We start from the raw sequence: 27,094 nt of genomic DNA, 5'->3' as shown, positions 1-27,094 counted from the left end.
CAATGATATATTTGTTCAATAAATAATAATCAACTAGCACTGAGCACTGAGCAATAATGTAAGATATTCCGTTTTATTAAAAGTGACGGTTTGCTCTCAGAATATAAAGTAAATAAACATTAAGCATTAGAAAAATCACACTGTAATAAAGATAATCAGCAAAGTAAAATATATCACAATAATAAATGGTCATGGTAAAATTAAGTAAAAGCATTTTCGTTTTTCTTTGACAATGACAAAGACCAAAAAAATTTATTTCTTAATAATAATGTTTAGAAATATAAAACTATCACAATGATCATGGCTACAGATTTCACAGATAATTATCGCAATATAAAATCCAAATTATATTTTGATAATAGATACAAGAAAATAGAAATTTGTATTACAGTATTTATAATTATAGTTTAATGAGATTTGTATAACATTTTTCACTTTTTTTATATTAATATCAAATTTTCTTCATTTTGTTATAAATAAAATCAGTTAAGGTCTATTTTGGGAGATAATGTATCATTTCTTTCTTTCTTTTTTTTTTTTTTTTTAACTGATTTTAACTTTAACTTGTTCACAAATGCCTAGTGAATATCCTGAGAGGGAAGAATAATCATCAATATGAATAGTTTTTTAAAGTAATTTCTCTATCATTAACACTATTGATTTGTTAATTCCAACCTCTTACATGGGGATTTGTTGCTAATTTACTGTCATTGTGTAAGTTTTTTTTTTTTTTTTTACCAGTACTGACTAAAACTTTGTCAGAAAAAAAAAAAGGCGGAAATATAAAAATACAGAATGAAATCTATTAAATTCACTGTTGTATTGAGTGTGTTATAACTAGATCTAAAAGATCATTTTTAGGTAGACATAATGTTTTGTTTTGTTTTTTTTTTATGTGAAAAATCCCAACACTTTTCCTGTCAAATATAAACTAATCCCCTCCCCTGAAGGAAGGTCTGGGGTCATTTTCCAGATCTTCTCCCTGTTAAGGTTTGTGAACGTTGCACTAATCCCAGATCAGTGGCTGCCTTAGTGCAAATGGAGGTTGTAAAAAATTAAGTGCTTCCTGGTCTGCCGGGCGGTTTTGTCTGACCGTCTTGAGCGACGCAGACAGACCAGAGCAAACATTGAACCAGTCTGGAGTTTGGTGAGCAGCTGAGTGGAATCCTTTTCATGTCGGCCTGCAGACTCCCCACTTCCACACGTCTTAATGGCTTTTTATGGCAGCCTGGAATCTTTATGGCTTCTTCTCACTCAATGAGCTTCGCTGTGAGGACAGAGGGGTCTTCAGGGGGAGTGACAAAAACACTGCAGATGCTACAGTTCTTCAAGGAAAGGAGATGTTGTCCTGCTTCTGGACAGGATTTCACTTCTGAAGCTTGTGGATTTAACTTGAGATGCTTTTTGTGCGGGGTTTTTCTTTATGTTTGGAGCTATCGCATGTGAAGACTGCAGAATTTGGAATGATGCATCTGGGCCTTCTGAGCCTCATCTGGATCATTCTGCCTGATAATGACCTTAAACAGTGTGGTAACCGTTTCAGTGGTATTTAATACAATGGATTTTAAGTAAATGTTAATAAAGGAGCAACAAGTAGCCTAATGAGAGTATCCTAAAGTTTCTGAGAAGTTCATACACAGGGTGGGGAAGCAAAATTTACAATATTTTGAGGCAGGGATTGAAAGACAGTGTTTGACCAATTAGTTTATTGAAAGTCATGAGAATTTATTTGCCACAAGAAAATGTCCATAATAGAAAATGTTTTTATTCTATGTGTCCTCCTTCTTTCTCAATAACTGCCTTCACACGCTTCCTGAAACTTGCGCAAGTGTTCCTCAAATATTGGGGTGACAACTTCTCCCATTCTTCTTTAATAGTATCTTCCAGACTTTCTGGTAATAGTTTTGCTCATAGTCATTCTCTTCTTTCCATTATAAACAGTCTTTATGGACACTCCAACTATTTTTGAAATCTCCTTTGGTGTGACGAGTGCATTCAGCAAATCACACACTCTTTGACGTTTGCTTTCCTGATTACTCATATGGGCAAAAGTTTCTGAAAAGGTATGGATAATAGTGTTAGGTATGATTATGACATCAGTATATGTTTGGTTTCAAAACAATTGACGTAGTGCCTGCTGAGAAAAAACAACTAAATGTTCATTGTACATTTTGCTTCCCCACCCTGTAAATTAAGTGTGAATCTAAAACCCTGAGACGACTTTATGTTTCCTTTGTCTGTTCAACAAATGTGAAACAAAAAAATATCGCACTTACTGTGTATCATAGTCGTACTAAAAGTAAATTCTCACATGTAAACATTGAAACTAGACGGTAATTGGCTTCAACAGACCTAAGCTATGAATCCTATGTAAACATAAAGTTCAAAGTAGTTTAATGTCAAACAAGCATTTCTTTATTGGACACTTTCATGAACCATTTTACATCAGGCCAATAGATTTCCTCATGTCTCGGTGATTTTCCTTTAATCCTAGCATTTATCTGTTTTGTATGTGTGTCTAATAACAACCGGATGTGTTTTAACCTGAAAAACTCTAAATAGAAAATACCAAAATGGATTGAAAAGAAGACGGAGGTGTACTTTTTCTAACCTGACACCTGCATCAGTCAGTTATCAGGGTTTTTTTAATTATTATTTTTTATGTATTGCTTTTAATAATTTGTTATTGTCGTGTACATCTTAGGTTCATACAGATATTCACACACACATTGTACATTTGTTCATATTTAAATGTCTAATGCTCATTTTCTCAAGTCTGTATCTCTGATATATGTGTTTTCTCAACAGTCAGTGGAAAGGACAGTTGAAGTAAAGTAATAAAATAGGGTTTTGTTTTTTGAACCATCTGTGCTCTGAATTTGGGAACCTCCAGAACAACAACACAGTAGTAGAGTAGAATGGAGTAGTAGAGGGAGTAGTGATCTTCAGTTTCTACTATTTGAGGAAGAGATGCTGTTTTGCTTATCAGTGATGAATTTGATTATAAGAACTGTAGCCGGTGCGGCATGGATATGTAAATTGCCTCAACTGTTTATTTTCATAATCAATTTTGATGTTTTTTGACTTATTAAGACTTATTAAATGTCAGGAATTTAACCCTTTCATGTACACTGGTCACTCCAGTGGACAGTTGTTCTACGGCTGTTCTATTGTTTATTCATGGGTTTTGTTTTAGTTCCATATCAGGACTCTTATGCATCATCCAAAACACTGCAATTCATACAATTACTGTAACTTTGCTGTTCTTGATAAACATGATCTGCAGTAACATGTTTTAGTGGAAATCAATTGCTAATTGTTCTAGGACTGTAATTAACATTTTTTTTTTTTTTTTTGCATATCCTCCTGAGACCCAGCAATGCATTTTGTCCTCTGTAGGGGACAAAAGTTTGACAGTTTTACTTTAAAAATGCTGTCCATTACAAAGGACATTACATTTAAAAAATCAGTCAATAAATAAAAATAGTTTTAAAAATGTATCTGAAAAAACTGTTGCATTATGCAGTTTCCAATCAAGACAATTTTTTAATGTAAAAAAAGCTAAAACTGTCCATTTCCTGGGTCTCAGGAGGATTTTATCTCCATGAAATGAATAATAACTAATATTAGAGTGTGATAAAATGTGAGAAAACAATAGCAATTTAGCAATTAGCGGCATAAAAAATGCTTGTATTTCATAGTTTAACACAGTATATCACTTTTTTATGATGATTTTTAAATAAATGTTTCTTTGCTTCAAAACTTAAATACATGGTGTCCAGCTGAGTGGACATTTTTGTAACTCCATGAAAAATACGTTCATAAAAATAAATAAATAAATAAATAAATAAATTACAGTGTTATTTTCATGCCTAAAGAGGAACAAAAACACTCAAGAAAAAATTATTGACTAAGGTTCTCATAATTCTTGCATGAAAGGGTTAAAGAAATCTATAGAACCGCATTCTGCAGCCATTAGTAATGTCTTCTACATATCATTAGAAAAAAAAACAAAAAACTTTAAAATGTTCTGCAGATGTCCTACATGTTAAGTGTGGCACTATGAAAATATGGATTGTTGCTTGAGAATTGTGTAAATAATGAACTATTGCAGATTTCTTTTCTTGTACTCAGTCTGTCAACTCAAGTCATCATCTTACGGCTAAAAATAAATCACTGAGGCTGAGGTTGAACTTCCTGTTGGTGTTGTTATTTCATATTTTGGGTGATGTTTTCTGTCTCGTCTCCAGCGTGTGCGTAGGAACCCGCCTCTCTGACTTCACCTCCTCCACCTTTACCTGTGGTCGTCATGGGCCGAACACCACACAGAGGTGAGCTTTCACTGCAGTCTACAGCTTTATTTTCTGGTTATCATGTCACTTTCACTGTGATAGATTTTCAGCTGAAGCTTTGGTTTTAACACATTTAATCAAAAGCAAACAAAAAAGGAGAGAATCTCTAATAAGGGTGATGCATTAATGATATGTTAATAGTTTTTGTTGCTGGTTTGATCGGGCCCATTATAATCCAGCGTTGAATGCCTTCAATCTCCTATTGCAGCCTTTATATCAGTGGTTCCCAAATGCTGATGAGAGCTTCAATCATCTTTTGATTTCAGATCAAAAAGAGGAGAAGAAGGAGAGACGAAGCAGCATCACAGCAGGCTCTGCCCTCGACAAATCTAATGGTTGGTAATTCTGATCTCCTGCTGATTTTTGTTTGTTACTGGTCTTCTGTAAAATACTTTGAATTAATCTTTTTTTTTTTTAATCCACCTGGTTCAGTTCTTTGAATACTTGTTTTTGCAGCATTGTTTGGCTCTTTTTAGTCACATCTAGAGCAAGTTTACTAAGCACTCAAAAGATAGAAGAAAAACTGTATTGTTGGAGATTTCTAGTACCTTGCTAATAAGCGCTTACCCGAAGTGGAACTAGTTTGACTTCATCTTTTATGAACACATGAGTATATTTTTTATGCACTTGCAGCCGTATCAGACAGGCCTGTTTGCAACTGCACTTCACAGCCCATCTGAACAATTTGCTTAAGTTATAATTAAAGCAGTGTATGACTTTCATCCCTTTTTTTTTTTTTAATTTGTAAAACCCCAGTGATAGCTTAATTATCACTAATCCATTAGTCTTTCCTGAATCACCTCCCTCATGGTGAACAACGTTGAACGTGACTCCATCATAAACACAGTCTGCTTGTTTACATAACAAACCGAAACGTAACTCGGGCATTTTCGGAAATTTTGTCGCAGAGTGCATTATGGGAATGGGAATTCCACGTAGCAGCAATTTCGCTGTCTCTTTGTGAGTGCTGAACCCAATTGTGGCCTTCACCTCCATCCACAGACTATACTCGTTCTTCAGAACAGCCCTGTGGACTGTAGAATTTTACGTTGTAGTGATCTGGCTTATTTTCTTCCCAAATCTGTGAAAAACTGCAACTGTGTTTATGATCGAGTCATCTTCAAAGTTGTTCACCACGAGGGAAGTGATTCAGGTGCATAAGCGTGGAAAGACTGGTGGATTAGTGCAGTGGTTCCCAACCTTTTGTAGCTTGGGGCCCCATTTTAACATCACAAATTGCTGGTGACCCCAGACATTCAAAACGGAGACTTTTTTTTTTTTTTTGCTAAAATTAATTTGTTTTTAATCATGTTATAATTTGCTGTACTGTGTTTCAAATAAATGTTCATTTTAGACACATTTAGTCTATATAATGTATATTATTATGGACGGAGGCAGTAAATCCAGGTGTAGATTACTGCACAAAGTGAGAATTTTATTTTCTTTGGTCAGGATCTGTCCAGTCAGTCCAGCTGTGATTTACAAGGAGGACAATTAATACTGAACAAACAAGAACTGAAAGTATGAATTATGAAAGAGCTGCAGCATCTGAAACTGACCACAATGAACATTTGACAGATAAACAGAACCACAGTGCTGCAGTTTCAGACACACAGTTTGTCATGTCTTTTATGGATTGTGATTGTCTCTCAACTCACCATATATTTTTTATCAATGTTTTTTTTCATCAATTATAGAAATTTCAGGCGACCCCATTTGAATTCCAGGCGACCCCACGTAGGGTCCCGACCCCAAGGTTGAAAAACACTGGATTAGTGATAATTAGGCTATGACTCAAGTTTTACACAGTCATATGCTGCTTTAAACTAATTCTAAATTGAATAATTGTCGGAGAGATCACTCATGTTATGAGCTTGTGTGATGTTTTGTGTACCACATATGCAATTTGTCTTTCAGTGAAAATAATAGTTTCTGATGTTTTTATCAGAACCATTCAGTTGGGAAGACTATCTGAGGGAAACCTCCTCAATCGCAGCCTCGCCCACATGCTTCAAACAGGTAGATGATCTTTACTTTAACCTTTATTAATCTGCTTCTGCTTCTTCGTATTCTTTATCTTAAATAGAAATGTGACTTGTCCTGCATCTTAAGAGTTCATTCACGCATAATCATAGCAACAAAGTCATTTTCATTTGGAAAAAATCATAAAAAAATGACTGTCTAGGCTTCTTTAGAACCACATGATTTCATTGTGTTTTAATTTGAGGAAACATGCTTGAAAATATAAACAGGTCACAAGACTTTGGACTTTGTCTTCAGTTGTGTCTGGATATCTGGGTTTCCTTTTGTCATGGGTTTGCACAGTATTTTCAGACTTGTGGATGAGGAGGTCTTAATTTAACACTGTTGTTACTCTAACATCATTTACAACTACTACCTATATTTACCACAAGTCTAACCCCATTTTGTCCTCTTTCATCCAAAGCCCAGTGTTGTACGGAATTTAATATATGAGCTTCAAAGTGACAGGAGTTACATCTATCTGATCCATCAAACCCAGTAATAAATATTCCAGTACAGATTTTTAATTTTTTTTGCATTGCTGCCTTTCACACAATTACCACTAAACCTACATGAAGTTTATATCATAATGTTCAGCTGAGTTTCCTCTTCCATCATAGTGAAAAGGTTTTGACTAGAAAGGTCCAGATGTGAGTGAATATTTTATACGATTCTCAGACAAAGTGTTTGTGGTTTATATATTTAATAATGCGATGTAGTTCAGTTGAAAGGTTGTGCAAATGAAAATGCTGTGCCATATTCTCAAAGCAAACAGACTGAAGCCCAGTCAATAGTGGCACCACTCTAAATAAGTGGTGTCACTATTGACAGAAAATACTCTGTAACAACACATTATGTAAAAGCATTATATTATATGTGATCATTCAACAAAAAGTAGTAAATCTTCACTTGATTATGTAATAACACCAGTGTTTTAGTACATCGTGAATTCAATGCTGCAACATTCAGACTGCAGGCAAGAGTGACGCAAATCTGATTTTTTTTTACTCAAATATGACTCAGAAATCACATGGAGTCTGATCTTTTCATTTCTGATCTGTTTTACTTCCACATGTGGTCCTAGATCTGATACATGCTTGAAGAACTGAGGCCTGAGTCTGAACAATCAGATCAGAATTCAAACAAGTTTTAAGTCAGTCTAGATAGATAGATAGATAGATAGATAGATAGATAGATAGATCTTTATTGTCATTGCACAATCATACACAGTATAAAATGCAACGAAATTAGGGCTCAATACTTTTCGGTACAAAGGAGAATAAAAAGACAAACAGAATCAAATATACACAGGGCAAAGATGTAAAAATATATTAAAATATGTTGAAAAGGTAATACAAAGTGTAAGAGTGATTCAGACTGTGCAAAATAATGGAAGTTATTGCACATGGCCCATAGGCTGGTCCAAAAAAATTTTTTTCAGATCCTCTGGATTCGAACCCTGCATTTGGTTCCATATCTGGCCAAATTACTTTGGTCCAAATTTTATGCAAAGGAATTAATATTTAGAGGTTGCACAAGACACGTGCAGACTGCTCTATATACTCTAACAGAACTATCCAAATGAATAAAGCAGATTAGAATAATTTGTAATTTTATTCTCAAAATCAAACTGACACTCGCATAAAAATGTTCCTTAGAAAGTCCAACAACCACTGTTGGTTTATTGAAATGACCAAAAATGTTCCTGTGTTCTTTGACAACTTGTTGCCAGTACTGTTTGTGATCTGCATTTGTTGTTCGGCTACAGTTGAAGTCTGGAATAAGCTCCGCCCCTCTGTCAGTGACATCATTGACAACTTTTCTAGAATGCCCAGTGTTCTCCTCCTTCTGAAAGTCTGCATCATCAGCCCAGTCTACTGGAGGAACTGTTCAGAATGTTTGTGGCAGATCCAAAGGTTCAAACAAACGCATGGTGCTGGTGGAGACAAAAGCCCTGATCTGCTTCCCTTCACAATCTGATGGATTAAGGACATCCCAACGCTTTAGAGGAACCCAGAGAACCTGCATTTAACATCATGTTGTCGACCATCAGCTGCTTCTGCTCTGGTGTCACACTGGAGTCACAGAATGGACCACAACCAGTTCTACACTCCAGTACCACAGATGTGGGCGCTCTTACTTCATCCATATATTTCTAGCTGAATCCCTCAAACCTTGGTTCTGATAGTTCTGCTCTTCTCTTACAGCTCAGCTCGCCTATGCTGAAAATGAACAATTACTGAAATTCCAGGAAACTTCCAGCAGCTTGTGCAACCTCTAAAACATCTCCTTTTTCTTCCAGATTTTTTCCTAAATCACCTTTTGAATGCCAAAACCTAATGCAGGGTTCTAACTGAGGTTATCTGAAACTGTATTTTTTACCAGGATTGTTGGACCACCCTAATGGCCAACTATAGTGAGTGAGATTTATCACAACTGTACATTGGAGGGACTCACTGTAAATACTCTAGAGTGGCTAATATGAGCTTAGTGTTATACTTACATTAATGTAGCAGGAACATGGATCTGAGAACATAAGATAGAGTAGTGAAACACATGGATCCTCCTACTGAGTACTTCATCATACTATTACATAAAATTAAGTTTTGCAATACACAACATTTCCTTGTAGTGGAGTATTTTCAATCAAGTAATCCACTTTTTGTAGAATCTGGTTTACTAAAATTTTTTGATATTGTAAAAACAATGAAATTTATGTTTCGTGCTAAAAGTAAAAATCTTCCTGTTTGTATTCAGAAAATTTTTAAGTTAAGAGAAGGGAATTATAATTTAAGAGGGATGTTTGTGTTTGAAACATGTAAAGTAAGAACAAACGTTAAATATCACTGTGTTTCTGTTATTGGGGTCAAATTATGGAACAAATTGAAGGATGAGGTGAAATTGTGTAGCTCGCTGTCGAGTTTCAAAAAAGCTTTAATTTGTCAAATTCTCAAGGGCTGTGAAAGTAATATGATTTCAAAGTGACTTAAGAAACCGAATGTAGAATAATTTGTGTTAATGTTTAATCTGCTGTAACTTCAGGTGTGGAGTTGGAGAAAGGATGGGAACAGGAGAAGCAGAAATAAAACTCTGGCTTCAGCTTCTTCCTTTTTCAGTTAATAATTGTGTTAATTTTATGTTTGTTTGTTTTTTAATATGTATGTGTTTTGTACATAACTGAAAATAAAAACATGCATTCATTCAAACATTCAGTCATTCATTCATTCATTTTCACTTTGTTTTCTTACTACTACTTTTACTGAAGAACACAATCTAAACACTTCTACTGAAACTTCACTGGTTTTGTTCATGTGGCTCACTTCAAGTCTGTGATCAATTCACACAGGAATCTGATATTAGCTGCATTTTACAGAATAATACAAGCAGACAAACAAACAAAAAAATCAATCTGAGCAATGAATCTAAATGGACCTCTAAGGCCTGCAGTGTGGTCGAAGCCTTTGTTATAGTTTTCCCTGCATTTTGTTTAGAAGTTATTACACAGTTCATTGTAAATTGAGTGTTAATTGCAAAGGTTGTTCTATTAACAGCTGCATTCTGAAGTTCTGAACTCAGTCAAAGCCCATTTTAGTAGTTGAACCTTTGTCCAGGTGGACTTTGGAGATTAAATTCCTGAGTTTAGTCCTGTTTGTAAAATCAATATGACTAAAAGTTGATTTTTATTGTTGTCCCATACTGGTTCTAAATTTTATGCGCAGAGTCAACTGAAATACTTGAATATGATATGCCTGTAATTTAATATTGTGGAAGTGTTATTGAGCTTAATTGTTAAAAATATTGCATATAGTGATTAAAACAACCATCTTATGTAATTATTATCTTTAAATTGCATATAGCATATAACAGAGCAATAATTTCTTTCAAATGCAGTTATTACATATTGAATGTAAAAACTTCTGATATTTTGTTGAATTATCACACAATGTTTTAACATAGTGTGTTGTTATATACCCATATAATTACTTTTTATTTAATTAACTTGATGACCTGTGATGCAAACAGGACTGATGGTTCTTTTTTATCTCCTCTGCAGTCTCGAATCCCTCCTACCAACGACTTCAAGGCAGGTATGAAACTGGAGGCCCGTGACCCGCGTAACTCAAACTCGGTGTGCATTGCGACGGTGATGGGAATGATGGGTACGCGTCTGCGGCTGCGACTGGACGGCAGCGACAACACTAATGACTTCTGGCGGCTGGTTGATTCGTCAGACATTCAGCCAATAGGGACATGTGAGAGAAACGGAGACATGCTGCAGCCTCCACTGGGTAAGAAAAAGAAAATAAAGGTTCGCGAGAGTTATAAAGGAGGACAGGAACCTTCTGGAGCATCCACTCCATTTACAAAACAGCTATAAAATATATGTAAATGTACAGTTGACAGCTGGTGAAATTACAGTTCACTGAAGCGAATATCTTTACGTTCTCAGGTTTCAGGATGAATGCTTCCTCGTGGCCCATGTTTCTCCTACGGACGTTAAGTGGAGCAGAAATGGCCCCAGCGTCTGCCTTTAAGAAGGTACTAAAAGGTTGTTAAAGGCTGACACTGAAAACACACACCAAAAGTTTGAATATATTTAATACATATTATTAAGAAAAGTGAAAATGCTGAGGGAGCACAAAACTTTCCAGCGAAAGCAATAAACAAAGCATGTCCTAATGTTGAAGGGAATATTGTCCAATAAGGATGAAGGATGTGTGTTTTTAATATTTCCCATGTCATGTGTGGGTTACAGTGTTACCGCAGCAGTTATGATAAATCAAAACCCTACATGTTACAGTGAAATACTACACAGAGGTCTGTACTATGAAAAAATAAGTACTATTCCAGCACCAACAACATAAATTGATACTAGTTTCACGTAGTTTCCAGAAAGAATTTAATTTATTCAAAAAGTCACTAGATAGGATGAGAACCATAAAGAAGCACCTTTCAGAGTCAAAGAAAATGACAAAGTGATAAAAGGAAGAAGCACTGTTTTCACCTCTGGATACAACTGTAAATTAAAAAAAAAAGGAGTTTGATGATGAAATGGCAGCATTTCTTTTATATGGGTGAATTTAGTTATGGGGCTTATGAAGGTATAACATTATCAGGGTTCCTGGGAAACCTGGAAAATGATTGACCGATTTTCCAGTCAGGGAAAGCAAATAGAAAATGAGAAAAAAACAGTTCAAATGTTCTGGAAATGATTAAGTTATCCTGGAAAGTTATTTATCCTCCTGCCTTGTGACCGTGTGTGCTTAAACTGAGATGAAACAAAGGAAACTGTTTCTCAGCAATTTGTTGAAAATATACAGATATTTTAGAGGAAGTGCAGAAGAGAAAGTAAGAGAGAAGACAAAGTTAAGTTGGGAATTGTCCAGTTGAACATTGTAACTCTAGTTTGTCAGGTTAATAAATTTAATTTATTGTCCATATGCAATAATCAGCACAGTCACAAGGGGGAGCCACTCATGTTTGTAAAAAATGTACTATAATTGGATGCCAGTGAATACAAACTATTCATCACAGGAATAAAGAGGGACATGTGGTGTTTTGTCAGTAGAAAATGTACATGTATGTTTATGTATATGTCCTTAATTGACTCAGGTTATGGGGGTCAAACACGTATGTTACAAATATATGTTTAATTATTATTCACTTTTGTTATTGTTCCCCATTGAGTTTGTTTATATCTCACCGGCCAATAGGACATGAGCGTCGTCTTTGTCGTCATCATCTTAATTAGCAATTTCTTCAAACATCTTCTCAGACAAAACTACTGGTTGGATTATTTAAGTTTTTTTTTATGTAGCTTCCTTTGGGACAGTGTCTGCAAAGTTTGTTCCCAGTTTGGAGAAATTTAGATTTTTACATTTTTGACAAATTTTTGAAATATTAAAAAATGTGCTTTTACTTATAATGGGCCGTATTTTAATGGCTTATAATGTGGGAATGGTTACAGATATCAATCTAGAACTTGATTCTTGATTCTTGGACTTGATTCTTGATAGAAGATGCCAGTGAGATGCAGAGACATTGGTCTTATTTTTATTAGTTACTGAAGGCTAAACTGAGGGCACAAAGACCCATAAATGAACAGCTGCTGGCCACGGCTGTAGTAAAGGCCTGGAAAAGCATGTCCAGGAGGAAACTCAGTGTTTGGTGATGTCCATGGGATCCAGACTTCATGCCAACACGGACTGCAGAGGATTTTCATCTGAATATTAAAAACAGTCCTCACATATACGAGGGCTGTTCAATAAGTTCATGGCCTCACCCAGAAATACTGGTTGTTATAATACAGGATGTTACATTCTTTCATGATGGGATAGTGATGCTTGAACATCGATGGACCAAGTGCATTGCTGTAAATGGAGATTATGTTGAAAAATAAAATATAAATTATCAGTCTGTGTTGTTTTGTTCTGGGTGAGGCCATGAACTTATTGAACGGCCCTCGTATAACCATCTTAGTTTGTCCAGTTACTTTTTGAGCCTCTGAAAATGGAGGGACTACATTTTAAATGGCTGTAATTCCTAATTAACCCTTTCATACATAGTGGTCACTACAGTAGACAGCTACTCTACAGCTGTTCTCTTGTATATTCATGGATTTTATTGTTTTAGTTCCATATCAGCCAACACAGTGGATCATCCCATACACTGCAATTCATACCGTCACTGTAACTTTGCTGTTCTTGATAAATCTGATCTGCATTAACATATTTGAGTGTAAACAAATTGCTTGTTATTATTATTAGATTGTAGTTTCTTTTTTTTTTTTTGCTTATTGTCTCCATAAAGTGAGTAATAACTAATATTAGAGTATGTTAAAATGTGACAAAACATCAAATTTGCAGCATTAAAAAAATTGATTTCATAGTTTTCACACAGTGTATCAGTAAATACATGTTTCTTTGCTTCAAAAATTAAATGCATGGTGTCCAGCTGAGTGGATATTTTTGCAACTTGATGAAAAATAGGTTCATAAAAAAAAAAAAAAAAAAAAAATCAATCGCATTGTTTTTTTTCATGCCTAAAGAGGAATAAAAACACTCAGGAAAAATAACTTGATTAGGGTCAAAACACGGTAATCAAAATCTCTCTGACGGGACATTTTAGAGACAATTTGACCCATATTTTTACTTTTAAATTCATTTTTTCTTTAGTTGCACCATAAGGGATTATCCAAAACAAGGAGCTACTTTATATTGAAATAAACATTAGAATGGCAGTCAATTAAAGTTTGCTCTCTGATGGGACATGACTGTGTTTTAACCCATTAAGGTTCTCATAATTCATGCATGAAAGGGTTAAAGAAATATTTGTGTTAAACACCTTGAATTAAAGCCAAAAGTTCTCACTGAAATCACATCTTGATTGTTTCCTTTGTAATCCACTGTGGTGGTGCACAGACAGAGGAGTTTTCCATCATGTTCCATTTTAGCACATAATATTTAAAATAACATCAAATCTACATGGATTTAAATAATAATAAAAACGTACAAATAAAGACCAAATGAGCAAATACACAAATAAAAATGTAAAAGAAGATGAATAAGGTTTTTTTTTTTCTTTCACTTAAGTTTTTATTGAAACTTTATAAACACATAATCAGCAAAAACAACAAAAAGGAACAAACAAAACTTGCTTGGGTACATTACATGACATTCACATTATTCAGTCTGGGTTCTGTAATCAGTCCATTTATTTCATTTTTGTCCATTTGTGCTTCTTGTAGTTGCAGTTTGTGAGTTATTTTTTCCCTTGTATATATTCCTTTAGTAATTGTGATCCATTGGTCCTTTGTTGGTAGTTCTGTCTTTCCCCAGTTCCTTGTAATAGCTTTTTTGCAAGCCACTAAAAGTATATTTACCAATTATATGTCGTTTCCCACTACATTTCCATCAGAGAAGTTACACAAATTCAGTACATCACAGCACATTGGAATCTCATACCCCATGATTTGTTGTAGTACTCCACACATCATCACCCAAAACACAGTTATTTTATCACATTTCCAAAAGATGTGTGTGATCGACATCAAATTCTCCACATTCCCTCCAACATTTATACTGTCTGTTTAATTGCTTACTTTTCTTCTTTGGTGTTATAAAGAAACACACCAGATTTTTCCAGGATAACTCCCTCCAGATCTGCAAACTAGTGGGTGTTTGGTGTATCTTCCACATATTAAGACGGTCAAAATCAATAAGTTTTAAGATTAAGAAATGTAAACGAAGGGTAAATGAAGAGTGAACAATAGAAAAGTGAATAATAATAATAATAATAATAATGATAAAATAATGATGATAATAATAATAATGATGATGATAATAATAATAATAATGATAATAATAATAATAATAATAATAATAATAATAATAATAATAACAACATATTTGTAACATACACATGTATACAAACTTCAACACAATTCCAGTGGGTGGGAGGAGGTTTGGGGGGAGGGGGTTGACTGCTAATACGTCCGCTGAAATAGAAAAAGAAAACACCACAAAAACGCTATGGAAGTTTATTTTCCTCAAGTCAGATCCTAATGATTATACAGGATCAATCCAGTGGTTTTTAAACTCTTTTTATTCTAATCTTCATAACAAACACTTCATAAATCCCATTAATCCAGTCCTCGATTGAATGACTTTTAATTTCATTCATTTCCTTGTCTATAACTCTACCAATATCAGGTCTCAAACCCAAGTTAAGTGTCTTAAAACAAAAAGGGATTGCTGTCACTACTGTCTCCATTACAGTTTTTACGTTTCTAAAAAATTTAAGAGCCGTGGAAAATGTGTTTACGGAATCACTGAAGTCTGGGTTTTTCTCTACATTTAAAATCGGAAAAGATGACGCAGAATCATACAGTGACATTTCAGGAAGTATGTGAGGTTCATGTAGCTGTTGATCTTTTAAGTAAAACGTGTATTTATTGACATAGTAAATATCTGTGTGTGTGTTTAGGAACCAGCCAGTCCTCCTAAAAACTACTTCCAGGCTGGTATGAAGCTGGAGGCCGTGGACAGGAAGAACCCGTACCTGATTTGCCCGGCCACAGTGGGGGAGGTCAGAGGTCAGGAGATCTTCGTCATGTTCGACGGCTGGAGGGGTGCGTTTGATTACTGGTGTCCCTTCGACTCCAGAGACATCTTCCCTGTTGGTTGGTGTGTCCTGACAAAACACAGCCTGCAGCCGCCAGGAAACTTCTGTGAGTGATGCTGTCACTTAGAACTGGCATTAGGAATTTACATCCACGCAAGCACAGGTTTATTACTATTATTGTTTTTATTTATTTATACAGTACCGTGTAAAAGTCTTAGGGTGTATTCACACCTACCACGTTTGGTCCGTTTAAAACAGACCAGAGTTCGTTTCCTCAGAAAATCTGGACTTTTTTTTAGGTGTGAATACAAACATGCGAACTCTGATTCAAACCAAACAAGCGGACCCAGACCACCTCTTCTAGGTGGTCTCGATCCTCTTCCAAACAGACTCTGGGCCGGTTCACTTCTGGTGTGAATAGAACCGACCTTGAACCGAACCAAACCAAGGAATCTTGCGCCTTTTTGTGCTTGATGAGCCACTGTAGCCACTGGAAGTAGCAGAGGTTTACGGGTGTTCAGAGCTGACAGCAGCAGACATGAGCTGAGACGAGGAGCAATGAGGAGGCTGAATGGGCCACTGACATTTGGTCAGATGCCCGTATTTTGAAACTGGCTCCGACTGAGCTTTTCTTGAGTGTTAACATTATTTTTGTAAATTTGTGTCTGTAAAAATACAATTTATATTCCGAAAATGATAACTGTGTGTAATAATAATGGATTGGATTTATATAGCGCTTTTCTAGACACCCAAAGCGCTTTACATTATTAACCCATTATTCATTCACTCTCACATTCACACTCTGGTGGTGGTAAACTACATCTGTAGCTACAGCTGCCCTGGGACAGGCTGACAGAAGCATGGCTGACATATTGCGCCGATGTAGGAGCACCACGTCTATTTTCATCAACACCAGCCGTCTCTGGTTCACCCCGCCCCCGACTTTTCTGTCCAATGCCAGCGCAGTTTGTCACATGCGTGCTTCTGTTCACGCATTTTGGTTCCACTAGCAAAAAGTGCAATGTGAACGCGATCCGACCCAAATGAAAAAAATAAAGTCCGCATTTGATCTGAGTTAAATAAGCGGACCAAAGGACTTTTCAGGTGTGAATACACCCTTAGTCCGCCTTTAGCCTTGTTGTTTTTGCAGGGTTGAAATGATCAAGCGTATTTTTTTCTCATTCTCTTTTCTTCAGATATAACAAGAAAATACACAAAACATGTACACAGCCTCAAAAGATGCACAAAAACTGAAGTAAATGGGTTCTTAACATTAAAGTCACTACTTAATGTGACCCCTGACCCCATGAAAGGAAGCAGCACAAACAGAAATATCTGATATGCAATATGTGAAGGAAACCTGGTATAAAACATCAGAAAATTAATGCAATAAATCTCATATTGTGTGAATAAAAAGTTTAAAGACATGTTAAGTGCAAAGGGGGCGTCACAGTAAATACAAACACTTTTATTTATAGAAGCTGTTTTTTCCTCTGAAGCTTTTGTTTTTCACATATATTCAGATTGGAAATTTTCAAGAAGCATAGTAGTATTAAATAAAGCAAAACAGGTTCTGGATCACAAGTCACTCCACATTCTCTACTGTTCCGTAGTTCTACCATATATAAGTTACTGTGCAGAGGTTTGAGGCAATAACTACAACAGTATAAACCATCCACTAATCATTCTACAAAAAAGGCAGTAAGGATCATTCATAAGGCAGGTTCCACAGATGACACAAATGCATTATTTTTACAGTCAAAGTGACTAAAACTCAGACATCATAGAACTACAAACAACACAAATCATATTCAAAGCCAAAAATCATCAACTACCAGGAAACATACAGAAATTATTCACTGAAAGGGAAGGGAGTTAGAATTTAAGGGGTAGATTTAATTTCAAAATTCAGAGGGTGTGCACTACCAGGAAAAGTTTGAGCATATGTGTGTGTGGTGTTAGAGGATGGAATAGACTGAGGGAGGAACACAAGGAATGTTCAAACAGAAGACGATTCAAAAACACTTAGAAGAACATGCTTTTCACAAGATACAGGGATGAGGGTTATTAACTCACCATATATTCACTGTTGTTTATGTAGATATTTCTTTCCTTGACTTAGTTATTATTTGTTTATTTATTTGCCAGCACAACTAAGAAAGGCACTGGTAAAATATCATATGTGTGTTTGTATGTGTGTATATGTATAAACATATATGTGTGTATATGGATGAATGAGTGTGTGTGTATGTGTGTTTGTGTGTGTGTGAATAGATATATAAATATAGAAGAGTAATGTAAAAGGAAGAGGGACATACAGGGTGGGGAAGCAAAATTTACAATATTTTGAGGCAGGGATTGAAAGACAGTGTATGACCAATTAATTTATTGAAAGTCATGAGAATTTATTTGCCACAAGAAAATGTCCATAATAGAAAATGTTTTTATTCTATGTGTCCTCCTTCTTTCTCAATAATTGCCTTCACACGCTTCCTGAAACTTGCGCAAGTGTTCCTCAAATATTCGTGTGACCACTTCTCCCATTCTTCTTTAATAGTATCTTCCAGACTTTCTGGTAATAGTTTTGCTCATAGTCATTCTCTTCTTTCCATTATAAACAGTCTTTATGGACACTCCAACTATTTTTGAAATCTCCTTTGGTGTGACGAGTGCATTCAGCAAATCACACACTCTTTGACGTTTGCTTTCCTGATTACTCATATGGGCAAAAGTTTCTGAAAAGGTATGGATAATAGTGTTAGGTATGATTATGACATCAGTATATGTTTGGTTTCAAAACAATTGACGTAGTGTCTGCTGAGAAAAAACAACTAAATATTCATTGTAAATTTTGCTTCCCCACCCTGTATACTATTAATAATATTGTAGAGAGAGGGGGTGGGATTAAATAAGTTATACTTCTTCCCACCCCTTTTCGGGCGTGTAAATGGAATTATTGTGCTTTCCTTCTGACTAAGATTGTTATGATTCTTGATATTGGTATTATTATGTATGTTTTGCAAGTGCATATATGTTAAATTTCATTGCATGTTCGGAATAAATCACTAAATCGAATCAAAATCAAATTAATACTGAGTAGGGCTGCACGATTAATCGATTTTAAAATCGAAATTGGATTTTTTAATTAGGATGATTTTTAAAAAAGGGAAATCGTAAAATTGATTTCATCTTTCTCGTGCCTCTGGGCCGCGCGCTTACGGGCCACCATAGGCTCTATCAGTGACAGCGGTCTTTCACAGAAGTCCGTGTAATGACCACGGACGTTAAATCTGTTCATGAGCCCACAGTACTTATAGCAATGTGAGCCGTGGCTTCACGCACAGATCCCACAACTGAAATATAAGTGCATGGGGATCACTCATCTTCCGTTGTCCTGGATCCGTACAGTACTGTCTTCTTCCGATCTGGGTCCAGGTCGCGGGGTCAGCAGCCTCAGCAGAGGAGCCCACACAGCCCCCTGCCCACACACATCCACCAGCTCCACACATAGAATCCCTCCAGTGTGTCCTGGGTCGTTCTCTTCCACGCACAGATCCTCCAGTTTAACCCTTTCATGCATGAATTATGAGGACCTTAGTCCAGATTTTTTTCTTGAGTTTTTTTTCCTCTTTAGGCATGAAAAAAACAACGCAATTGAATTTTTTTTAATGAACCTATTTTTTATGGAGTTACAAAACTGTCCACTCAGCTGGACACTATGCATTTGATTTTTGAAACAAAGAAACATGTATTTAAAACGTATTATCAGAAAGTGATAAACTATGTGAAAACCATGAAATAAAAACATTTTTAAAGCCACTAATTCCATTTTATCACATTTGATCATACTCTAATACTAGTTGTTACTCAATTCATGGAGATAATATGCAAAAAATAATAATAATAATAATAATGATAATAATTATAAACTTTTTGATTAAGAAAACTGTTAATTACAGTCTAATAACAATTAGCAATTGATTTACACTAAAACATATTACTGCAGATCAGGTTTATCAAGAACAGCAACGTTTTTTTTTTTTTTTTTCATTTTATTTATTTATTTAGACAAGGACAATGCAAAATGTACATTAACCTTAAAAAGGAGAGATGTAGTGTTCCAGGTTCTAGCACTAGTGCTCATTTCCACCTGTAGTCCCTGAACAGGCTGATGTTCTCATTAAAACACAGACATTAATAAAAACTAAAACATTAAAAAAACAGTAAAAAATGCATTTCTATAACTCCATCTACATAAAATATTCATTCACATTCAACCATTCACTCTTATTCGTCGCACTGCAGTCTGTCACACACATTAATGGTATGAATTACAGTGTATGGGATGGTGCATGAGCGCCCAGTGTGTCGTCTGATATGGAACTAAAACAACATAACCCATGAATATACAAGAGAACAGATGTAAAATAACTGTCCACTGTAATGACCAGTATCCATGAAAGGGTTAAATAGAACCACATGTGGATCACTCATATTAACGTGGTCCACGCATGCACGACTGATGCCTGTCACTGACTTACACTGGTATCACTTCTGTGAGCCCAGATACCCCAAAAAGAAAACAAAAAGTATACTCAGTTTAGTCCTCTTGCTAAAATTTTCATTCACAAATATAAGTTCTGTAACACAAAACCAAATATTATTTATTTTTTGAAATATGTTGAATTTTAATTAAAGCTGTTTGATAAATCTGGAACCAAAAAGGCTCTAAAAACCATCAGTATTTGCTCTGAATTGGACATTGTATTGTAGTTTATTCCCCCTGGCAAACTTATGTTATTTTCTTGTTATATACATTGTTTGTGTACTCTACTTCATTTTAAAGATTTAATGAAAAAAAAACAAAAAAAAAAAACTTCTGTGGGTTCATCACCATCACAGATTTGAGGTCGGAGCAGTGCCTGGCATTATGGGCTGCTCACGAAAACGACATACTGACTTCTGTTTTCTTTTGTAGTTTTACCCAAAAATTTAAATCGAGATCGAAAATCGAATTTTAGAGGAAAATATCAGGATTTTTTTTTTTTTTTTTTTGCCAAAATCGTGCAGCCCTACTACAGAGAATACTAATGTATATTATAAAAGGGAAGTGGACTCTGTCGGTGTGTCTTGGGCATCACACAAAATCCAGAAAGAGCTGACTGCTGTAGTTTGGCATACTCATGTATTTTTGGACGAGGAAGAGACTAGCGAAACAGAGCGGGTTGTCCAGTAACCGAAGGGTTGGTGGTTCGAATCCCGCTCTGTCCTAGTCAGTCCTAGCCTAGTTGTGTCCTTGGGCAAGACACTTCACCCTCTTTGCCTCCAGTGCCACTCACACTGGTGTATGCATGCGTATGGATGTTCGGTGGTGGTCGGAGGGGCAGTAGGTTATAAAAGTCACTATAGAAATCTAATCCATTATTATTATCTAGACGCATCATTATCTATCAACACACTAATTCTAATACTATTAATACTGAGAAATGCATATATGTGATCAGTAGAACTTCACTAAACCAACAAACCTAATGTTGGCCCAGGACTTTTGCACAGTTATATCCTTTATTTAACCAGATGGAACCGACATTGAGATTAAACATTTCCTTAGCCTGGAAAACAGCAAAATACATTGTTACAACAATGAACAGATATTTTATTTTTTATTTTTATTTCATTTATTTGCACATCATAAAACAGTAAGAGAAAAAGAAAAAAAAAACAGTAACATTCAAACAAGTAACATCATTGTGCAGGAGAGGAGAGAAGCCAAAAAAGACTTATGTGAATACCTCCCCGGAAATAAACAATACATAAAAAAACAAACAAAAAAGAATTAAAAATATGATATAACTGAAATAAACTAAAGTAAAAACAATAAAAATACAAATATTCAAATACAAATCACATGATATACAGCCTTACGTTTTTTTTCATGAATTAGAGTCCTTTTCAGATGCTTTTGAAATAATGATAAATACACACTTGCTTTCATACACAACAAATGAAACAAATACAACGTCTAGTTATGTACAATATATTCAATCTACTCGGTTGATAAAGTAAATTGGAATCAAAGTGAAGGCCATGTGAATTTATTCAAACAATAATTATCTCATGCTTCAAATGTAGTTTTATACACATATGAGTAGTAGTGACGGTGTGTGTTATTTGCAAACCAGTAGATCATCAGTTTGTTTTTTTGTGTCGTATTCTGTGTCATGACTGTTCATGTTCACACCATTAAAGGTTCAGATGCAGGAGGTCATAGTGACACGCAGAAGATGCTCATGTGTAAGGTTTAAGTAAATGTGAGCTTATCCACTAATGTCTGATTTCTGATGACAGACTGGTGCTTCATCCAGTATTTAAAGTGTAGTACCTACATTTCACCACAAGAGGGAAGCAGAAGTAAATGCAGGTGTGACTGGTATTAGAATATGAGGGACTGTGTGAATGCATTTCATATGTGTATGTTTACATTTTCATATGTGTGTGCGTTTCCACATGTATGCGTGAATGCATTTCATATGTGTATGTGTGTTTTCATATGTATGCGTCTGAATGGTACTTCTGAATAATGTTGCGTACGGCCCCTCATATCAGAAGGCTAAGTTTGCTTTCAGTGTGCGTCTGTGTGTGGGGCAGTTAATCATCTACAGGGGTCTATAGTTCTCTCCATTCTCTCCCCCCTCCCTTAATCATTCCTGGTTCTAGGCGTCATTTATTCCAGTTTCAGGCTAATTTTTGATCAACAAGGCTTTGTTCAAGGCTTCTCAGATTCACTGCCTGTTTTTATAGTCGAAAATATCACCAAAAACTAGAATATTAACTTTAAAATGAATGGATCGTCTTATATTTACAGCATTATACTTGTGATTGACCATTTTTACAGTAATAATCACTGCAGAAACTTTTTTCACTTGAAAGTAATTTTGTGAAATTAACTTTTTTTTTATCTTTTAAAAGCACTAAATATCTCTCAGTAAAAACAACAGCAGGTGAAGCTCTATATATACAAACTCACTCACAGCTTGGTTCAAGTTCAGTCATACAAGATTCATGTTTCTGTCAAGGTTAGAATAGTTTTGGATTTTTCATTATAGTTTAGTTTTATTTAGTTTTGACTTTTTTTTCTCTAATTCAGTTAGTTTTAATTAGTTTTTAGAGCAGGTTTGCTAGTTTTTATTAGTTTTCTTTTTCTTCTAAATGCTTAGTTTTAGTTTAGTTTTGATTTTTTCATATATTTTACCTTCTTCGTCGTCGTATTCAAATAAATCCCAGACAGGACTCTGCTGCTTTCTCCCAACTTTAGTCTCCATGTTTCCAGGTAGAGTGGGGATGAGAAGCTGATTCTAAATGACAAGTGATGAGAAGTGACAGACTGTGAAGCACCGTATGGTGCCGCCAGCTAAAATTGTTCGAATGAAATATATTGATATCATATCCATCCGACTTTGACAAAGATGAAAACAAAGGGAATTTTATCCATAATTTTTATACGTTTTAGTTAGTTTTGCAAGCACACAATACGGTTTCAATTAGTTATAGTTCTTTTTTTTTTAATTATAGCTTTTATTTATTTCAGTTAACTAAAATGTTTTTTCAATTGTAGTTTTCATCATTTTGTCAGTTTTTGTTAATGATAATAACCTTGGTTTCTGTTCCACTGTTAACATTGTGACAGTTTAGTTTTGCTTCCACATTAAAGTGTTTATTGAGAATCAACACATCCAGCCATCTTTGAGTATAGTCAGGACTCTATTTTTTCATTTTTCAGTCTTGCATAACTGACATTTTGACATTATATGAACTATTCATGGCTAATATAAATTAGCCATAGATAATAAATCAGCCCATAGATCTAGATTTTTTTAAGTTCAGTTCCAAATTTCTTTATTTAGATATTTATATGTATTACTTTTACTTATCTGTTCAGTTATCTCATTTTTAATAAAGTATTAATTAGATGAATGGAGCTACATGTAGTATTTCTCCTTCCAAATATTAAAAAATGACCTTAAATTATCTTGAGAGTGTGTAGAATGAAGAGCCCTGCAGTTTTGACAGATGCCACTAAATCAGACTGTAGAGAGATGAACTGAATATACATATATACCGATGGGCTGGGGGATTTGTGTGACCACTAGAGGGAGTAGTGAGTCACTGTCGGTCTGCGAAGGTGGTGAAAACTAATCCTACAGGGCCTTTAATCAAAGCATCAGAAAGTCACTAGATAGGATGAGAACCATAAAGAAGCAACTTTCAGAGTCAAAGAAAATGACAAAGTGATAAAAGCAAGAAGTACTGTTTTCACCTCTGGATACAGTTGTAAATAAAAAAAATGGAGTTTGATGATGAAATGGCAGCATTTCTTTTACATGGGTGAATTTAATTATGAGGCTTATGAAGGTATAACATTATCAGGGTTCCTGGGAAACCTGGAAAATGACTGACCAATTTTCCAGTCACGGAAAGCAAATAGAAAATGAGAAAAAACAGTTCAAATGTCCTGGAAACGATTAAAATATCCTGTAAAGTCATTTATCCTCCCCCTGCCTTGTGACTTTGTGTGCTTAAACTGAGATGAAACAAAGGAAATAGTTTTTCAGCGATTTGTTGAAAATATACAAATATTTTAGAGGAAGTGCAGAAGAGAAAGTAAGAGAGAAGCCATAGTTAAGTTGGGAATTGTCCAGTTGAACATTGTAACTCCAGTTTGTCAGGCTAATGAAGTGCTCCGCTGTAATCTGTGGGTGTGTTTGCATTATTCTGTCATACATTTGTCATAATTATTTTTTACTGATTCTGTTTTTATTCTCTTAATTTCCTGGGATGATATGCACTTGAACTTCATTGAGAAAAGATATTCTCAGTATGTGTCTGAGAAAATTGGACCTTTGGTTGATATAACTAAAGCGTGAAGGCAACACTGAACTATTAATTACCAATCAGCATGTAATTATGTGGTAATTATGCTCAGTGGTTACAAGACTATGTCATCATATGATTTACACTGATAACGATGCTTAATGTTTAAAGGCGTAGACACACCAACCCGATTTTTGGCCGTCAGACGTCGTCTGGCAGTCTGGTGAGGTCGGTGACATGAGTCTGGTCGGTGTGTTCAGTGTAATCGCCCACTACCAGTCATTCAGTCGGACCAATCTGATTGGTGGAGGGATATTCCTTGACTAGTGAATCAGTGAACAAGTAATTTACATGTGAATCTAGCTATGCCAAGGTACCTCATGCTGTTATTGTCTTCTATAATAGGCCATTCACTGCTCATATTGTATCTGAATAAGTTCTAGTCAGTGTTGTCTGTGGACTTCATTCATTCCATGAAGTGAGCACTGTTAGCGTTGTTAGCATAGTGTGATTTCTCCTTAAGGCTAAAGACGTTCATGTTGTCTTCTGTTTATGTAATTATACTTCTCTTTTTTCTTTTGTTCAGACAAGGTATAGCTTTTTTTAGATGTTACCTGCTTGACAGTTTCGACTGTGACTCCAGTCTACCTCAGAAGCGTCATCTGACGTGTCATTTATCAGCTGGTCAGCTCGACGGACCAATCAGAGCCCGTCGAGCCGACCACGCCTCCTCCGCCTTGGGTGGTCTCTGGAGGAGGGAATCCCAGGTGTGAGAGAGGGTGTACGCACCCTCGTCCTGGTTGATGGTGCCGCTCGCCTGCTTCCTGATCTCTATTGCCTCCTTGATCCAACGTTTGAGTTTGTTTGTTTCAGATGTTCTGATTGTGCCCTTATCCCAGCCCATGATGTGGTTGTGTGTCCTGCAGTGGTCCGTGATGGCTGATTTTAGGTTCTCCTGTTTGATTTTCTTTTTGAGTCTGTGTGAATCTCCCCGCTGTCTCCTTTTCGCATTCTTTTTGGTGTTCTTTTTTCCTTATGTTGAATGATCGTCCTGTTTCCCCGATGTATGTTTTGTTGCATGATTTGCTCTGATTGGTCCATCGAGCCGACCAGCTGATAAATGACGCGTCAGCAGCACGTCGGATGACGCTTCTGAGGAAGACTGGAGTCACAGCCGAAACTGTCAAGCAGGTAACATCTAAAAAAAGCTATACCTTGTCTGAACAAAAGAAAAAAGAGAAGTGGGATTTCTCCTTAGTTTTTGCCTGCGACGTCTTTCTTCTTCCACTAGAAGAAGCCTGAGCGCTGACAACGCCAGTACCTACTTATTGCTAGCCATCTGTTCAACAAGTACAGCAACACCAACCCTTCTTGTCTACTCAACACTCTTTGCTGACAACAATGAAAGACGACAGCGAACTCTGTGTTTTGGTCTAGAGCAGTGGTTCCAACCTTTTTTGGTTCGTGACCCCATTTTAACATCACACATTTGTGGTGACCCCAGACATTCAAAATAGAGAGTTTTTTTTTGCTAAAATTAATTTGTTTTTTATCATGCAATAGTTTGCTATACTATGTTGCAAATAAACATTAATTTTAGACACATTTAGTCTATATAATGTGTATAATTATGGACAGAGGCAGTAAATCCAGGTGTAGATTACTGCACAAAGGCTCAGAATATGTACAGTCAGTCCAGCTGTGATTTACAAGGAGGACAATTAATACTGAACAAACAAGAACTGAAACTATGAATTATGAAAGAGCTGCAGCATCTGAAACTGACCACAATGAACATTTGACAGATAAACAGAACCCCAGTGCTGCAGTTTCAGCTTCACAGTGTGTCACGTCTTTTATATATTGTGATTGTCTCTTTCAACTCACCATACATTTTTTATTAGTAAGTTTTTTAAATTTTTTTATCAATTACTAGAAATTTCAGGCAACCTCATTTGAATTCCAGGCGACCCCACATGGGGTCCCGACCCCAACACCGGTCTAGAGAGATGTTTCGTCATTTCCAGTTTTACGTTTCACTCAAGTGCAGAATGTACGCTCAAGTCGGTAATAGATTTGGTGTGCTCTTCACACTTTTTTGACTGTGTCGGGGATACAAGAGCCGACTGATCAGCCGGGATACCTTTTCTGGTGACAATCGGCAGTCGGGTTGGTGTGTCTTCGTCCTCAGGTTCAGCTGTTTAGGTTTTTTTTGCAAATATTTAGACATTTACCATCAGTCAAAATCACGCTGATAAATGACCATGGGGTTGGGTGTCTGTTAAAGTTCAGCAGGTGAAACTAGCATCAATCTTCATCGTGTTTGCAGGGTGCGCCTTAGATCAGCCCCCACTGACTGATTTCTTGCCATGTTGCCTCGTTGTTGGGCATCTACTGGTTCAGGAAGCATGAGGCTTTAAATAACACACACCAAAACCTTGCTGATTAATGGGACGTATATGTGCATGAGTGTGTGCTTGTTTGGGGTTTCTCCACTTTGTTGATGGATGGCAGTAGTTTCACATCTGTCAAAGGGTCCCATGCATGTTCTCAGACCGGAGGCAGTCGAGTCGAATTTACAGCCTGCGTCTAGTTTCAATGGTGTGATATACCGGAGAGATGTTAATGTCTGCTCCAGATGTACCCCTGTGTTCAACTGCCTGGCCGACAAATGACTTTAATCCAGGTAAATAAGAGGAGCTGTCAGGAGCCTGAGAGCTCATCAG

The 27,094-nt window shown here is 36.0% G+C and overlaps 1 protein-coding gene across 1 annotated transcript in view; it reads left to right on the top strand.

Annotated features, from left to right (window-relative positions):
• The window catches only part of LOC115411129 (polycomb protein SCMH1-like), a 54,369-nt gene that overhangs the window by 5,899 nt on the left and 21,376 nt on the right, over window positions 1–27,094 (top strand). Inside the window, exons 2-7 of the mRNA XM_030123082.1 lie at window positions 4,251–4,331; window positions 4,619–4,687; window positions 6,301–6,371; window positions 10,429–10,663; window positions 10,825–10,913; window positions 15,360–15,603. Coding sequence (XP_029978942.1) covers window positions 4,310–4,331; window positions 4,619–4,687; window positions 6,301–6,371; window positions 10,429–10,663; window positions 10,825–10,913; window positions 15,360–15,603 — 730 coding nt within the window. The 5' untranslated portion in view covers window positions 4,251–4,309. The remainder of the gene's footprint in view (window positions 1–4,250; window positions 4,332–4,618; window positions 4,688–6,300; window positions 6,372–10,428; window positions 10,664–10,824; window positions 10,914–15,359; window positions 15,604–27,094) is intronic.

The sequence above is a fragment of the Sphaeramia orbicularis genome, chromosome 3 (assembly GCF_902148855.1).
Source record: "Sphaeramia orbicularis chromosome 3, fSphaOr1.1, whole genome shotgun sequence".
Taxonomy (NCBI): Eukaryota; Metazoa; Chordata; class Actinopteri; order Kurtiformes; family Apogonidae; genus Sphaeramia; species Sphaeramia orbicularis.
Note: the sequence above shows the minus strand (reverse complement) of the source record. Positions and strands in the feature narration are given on the sequence as shown.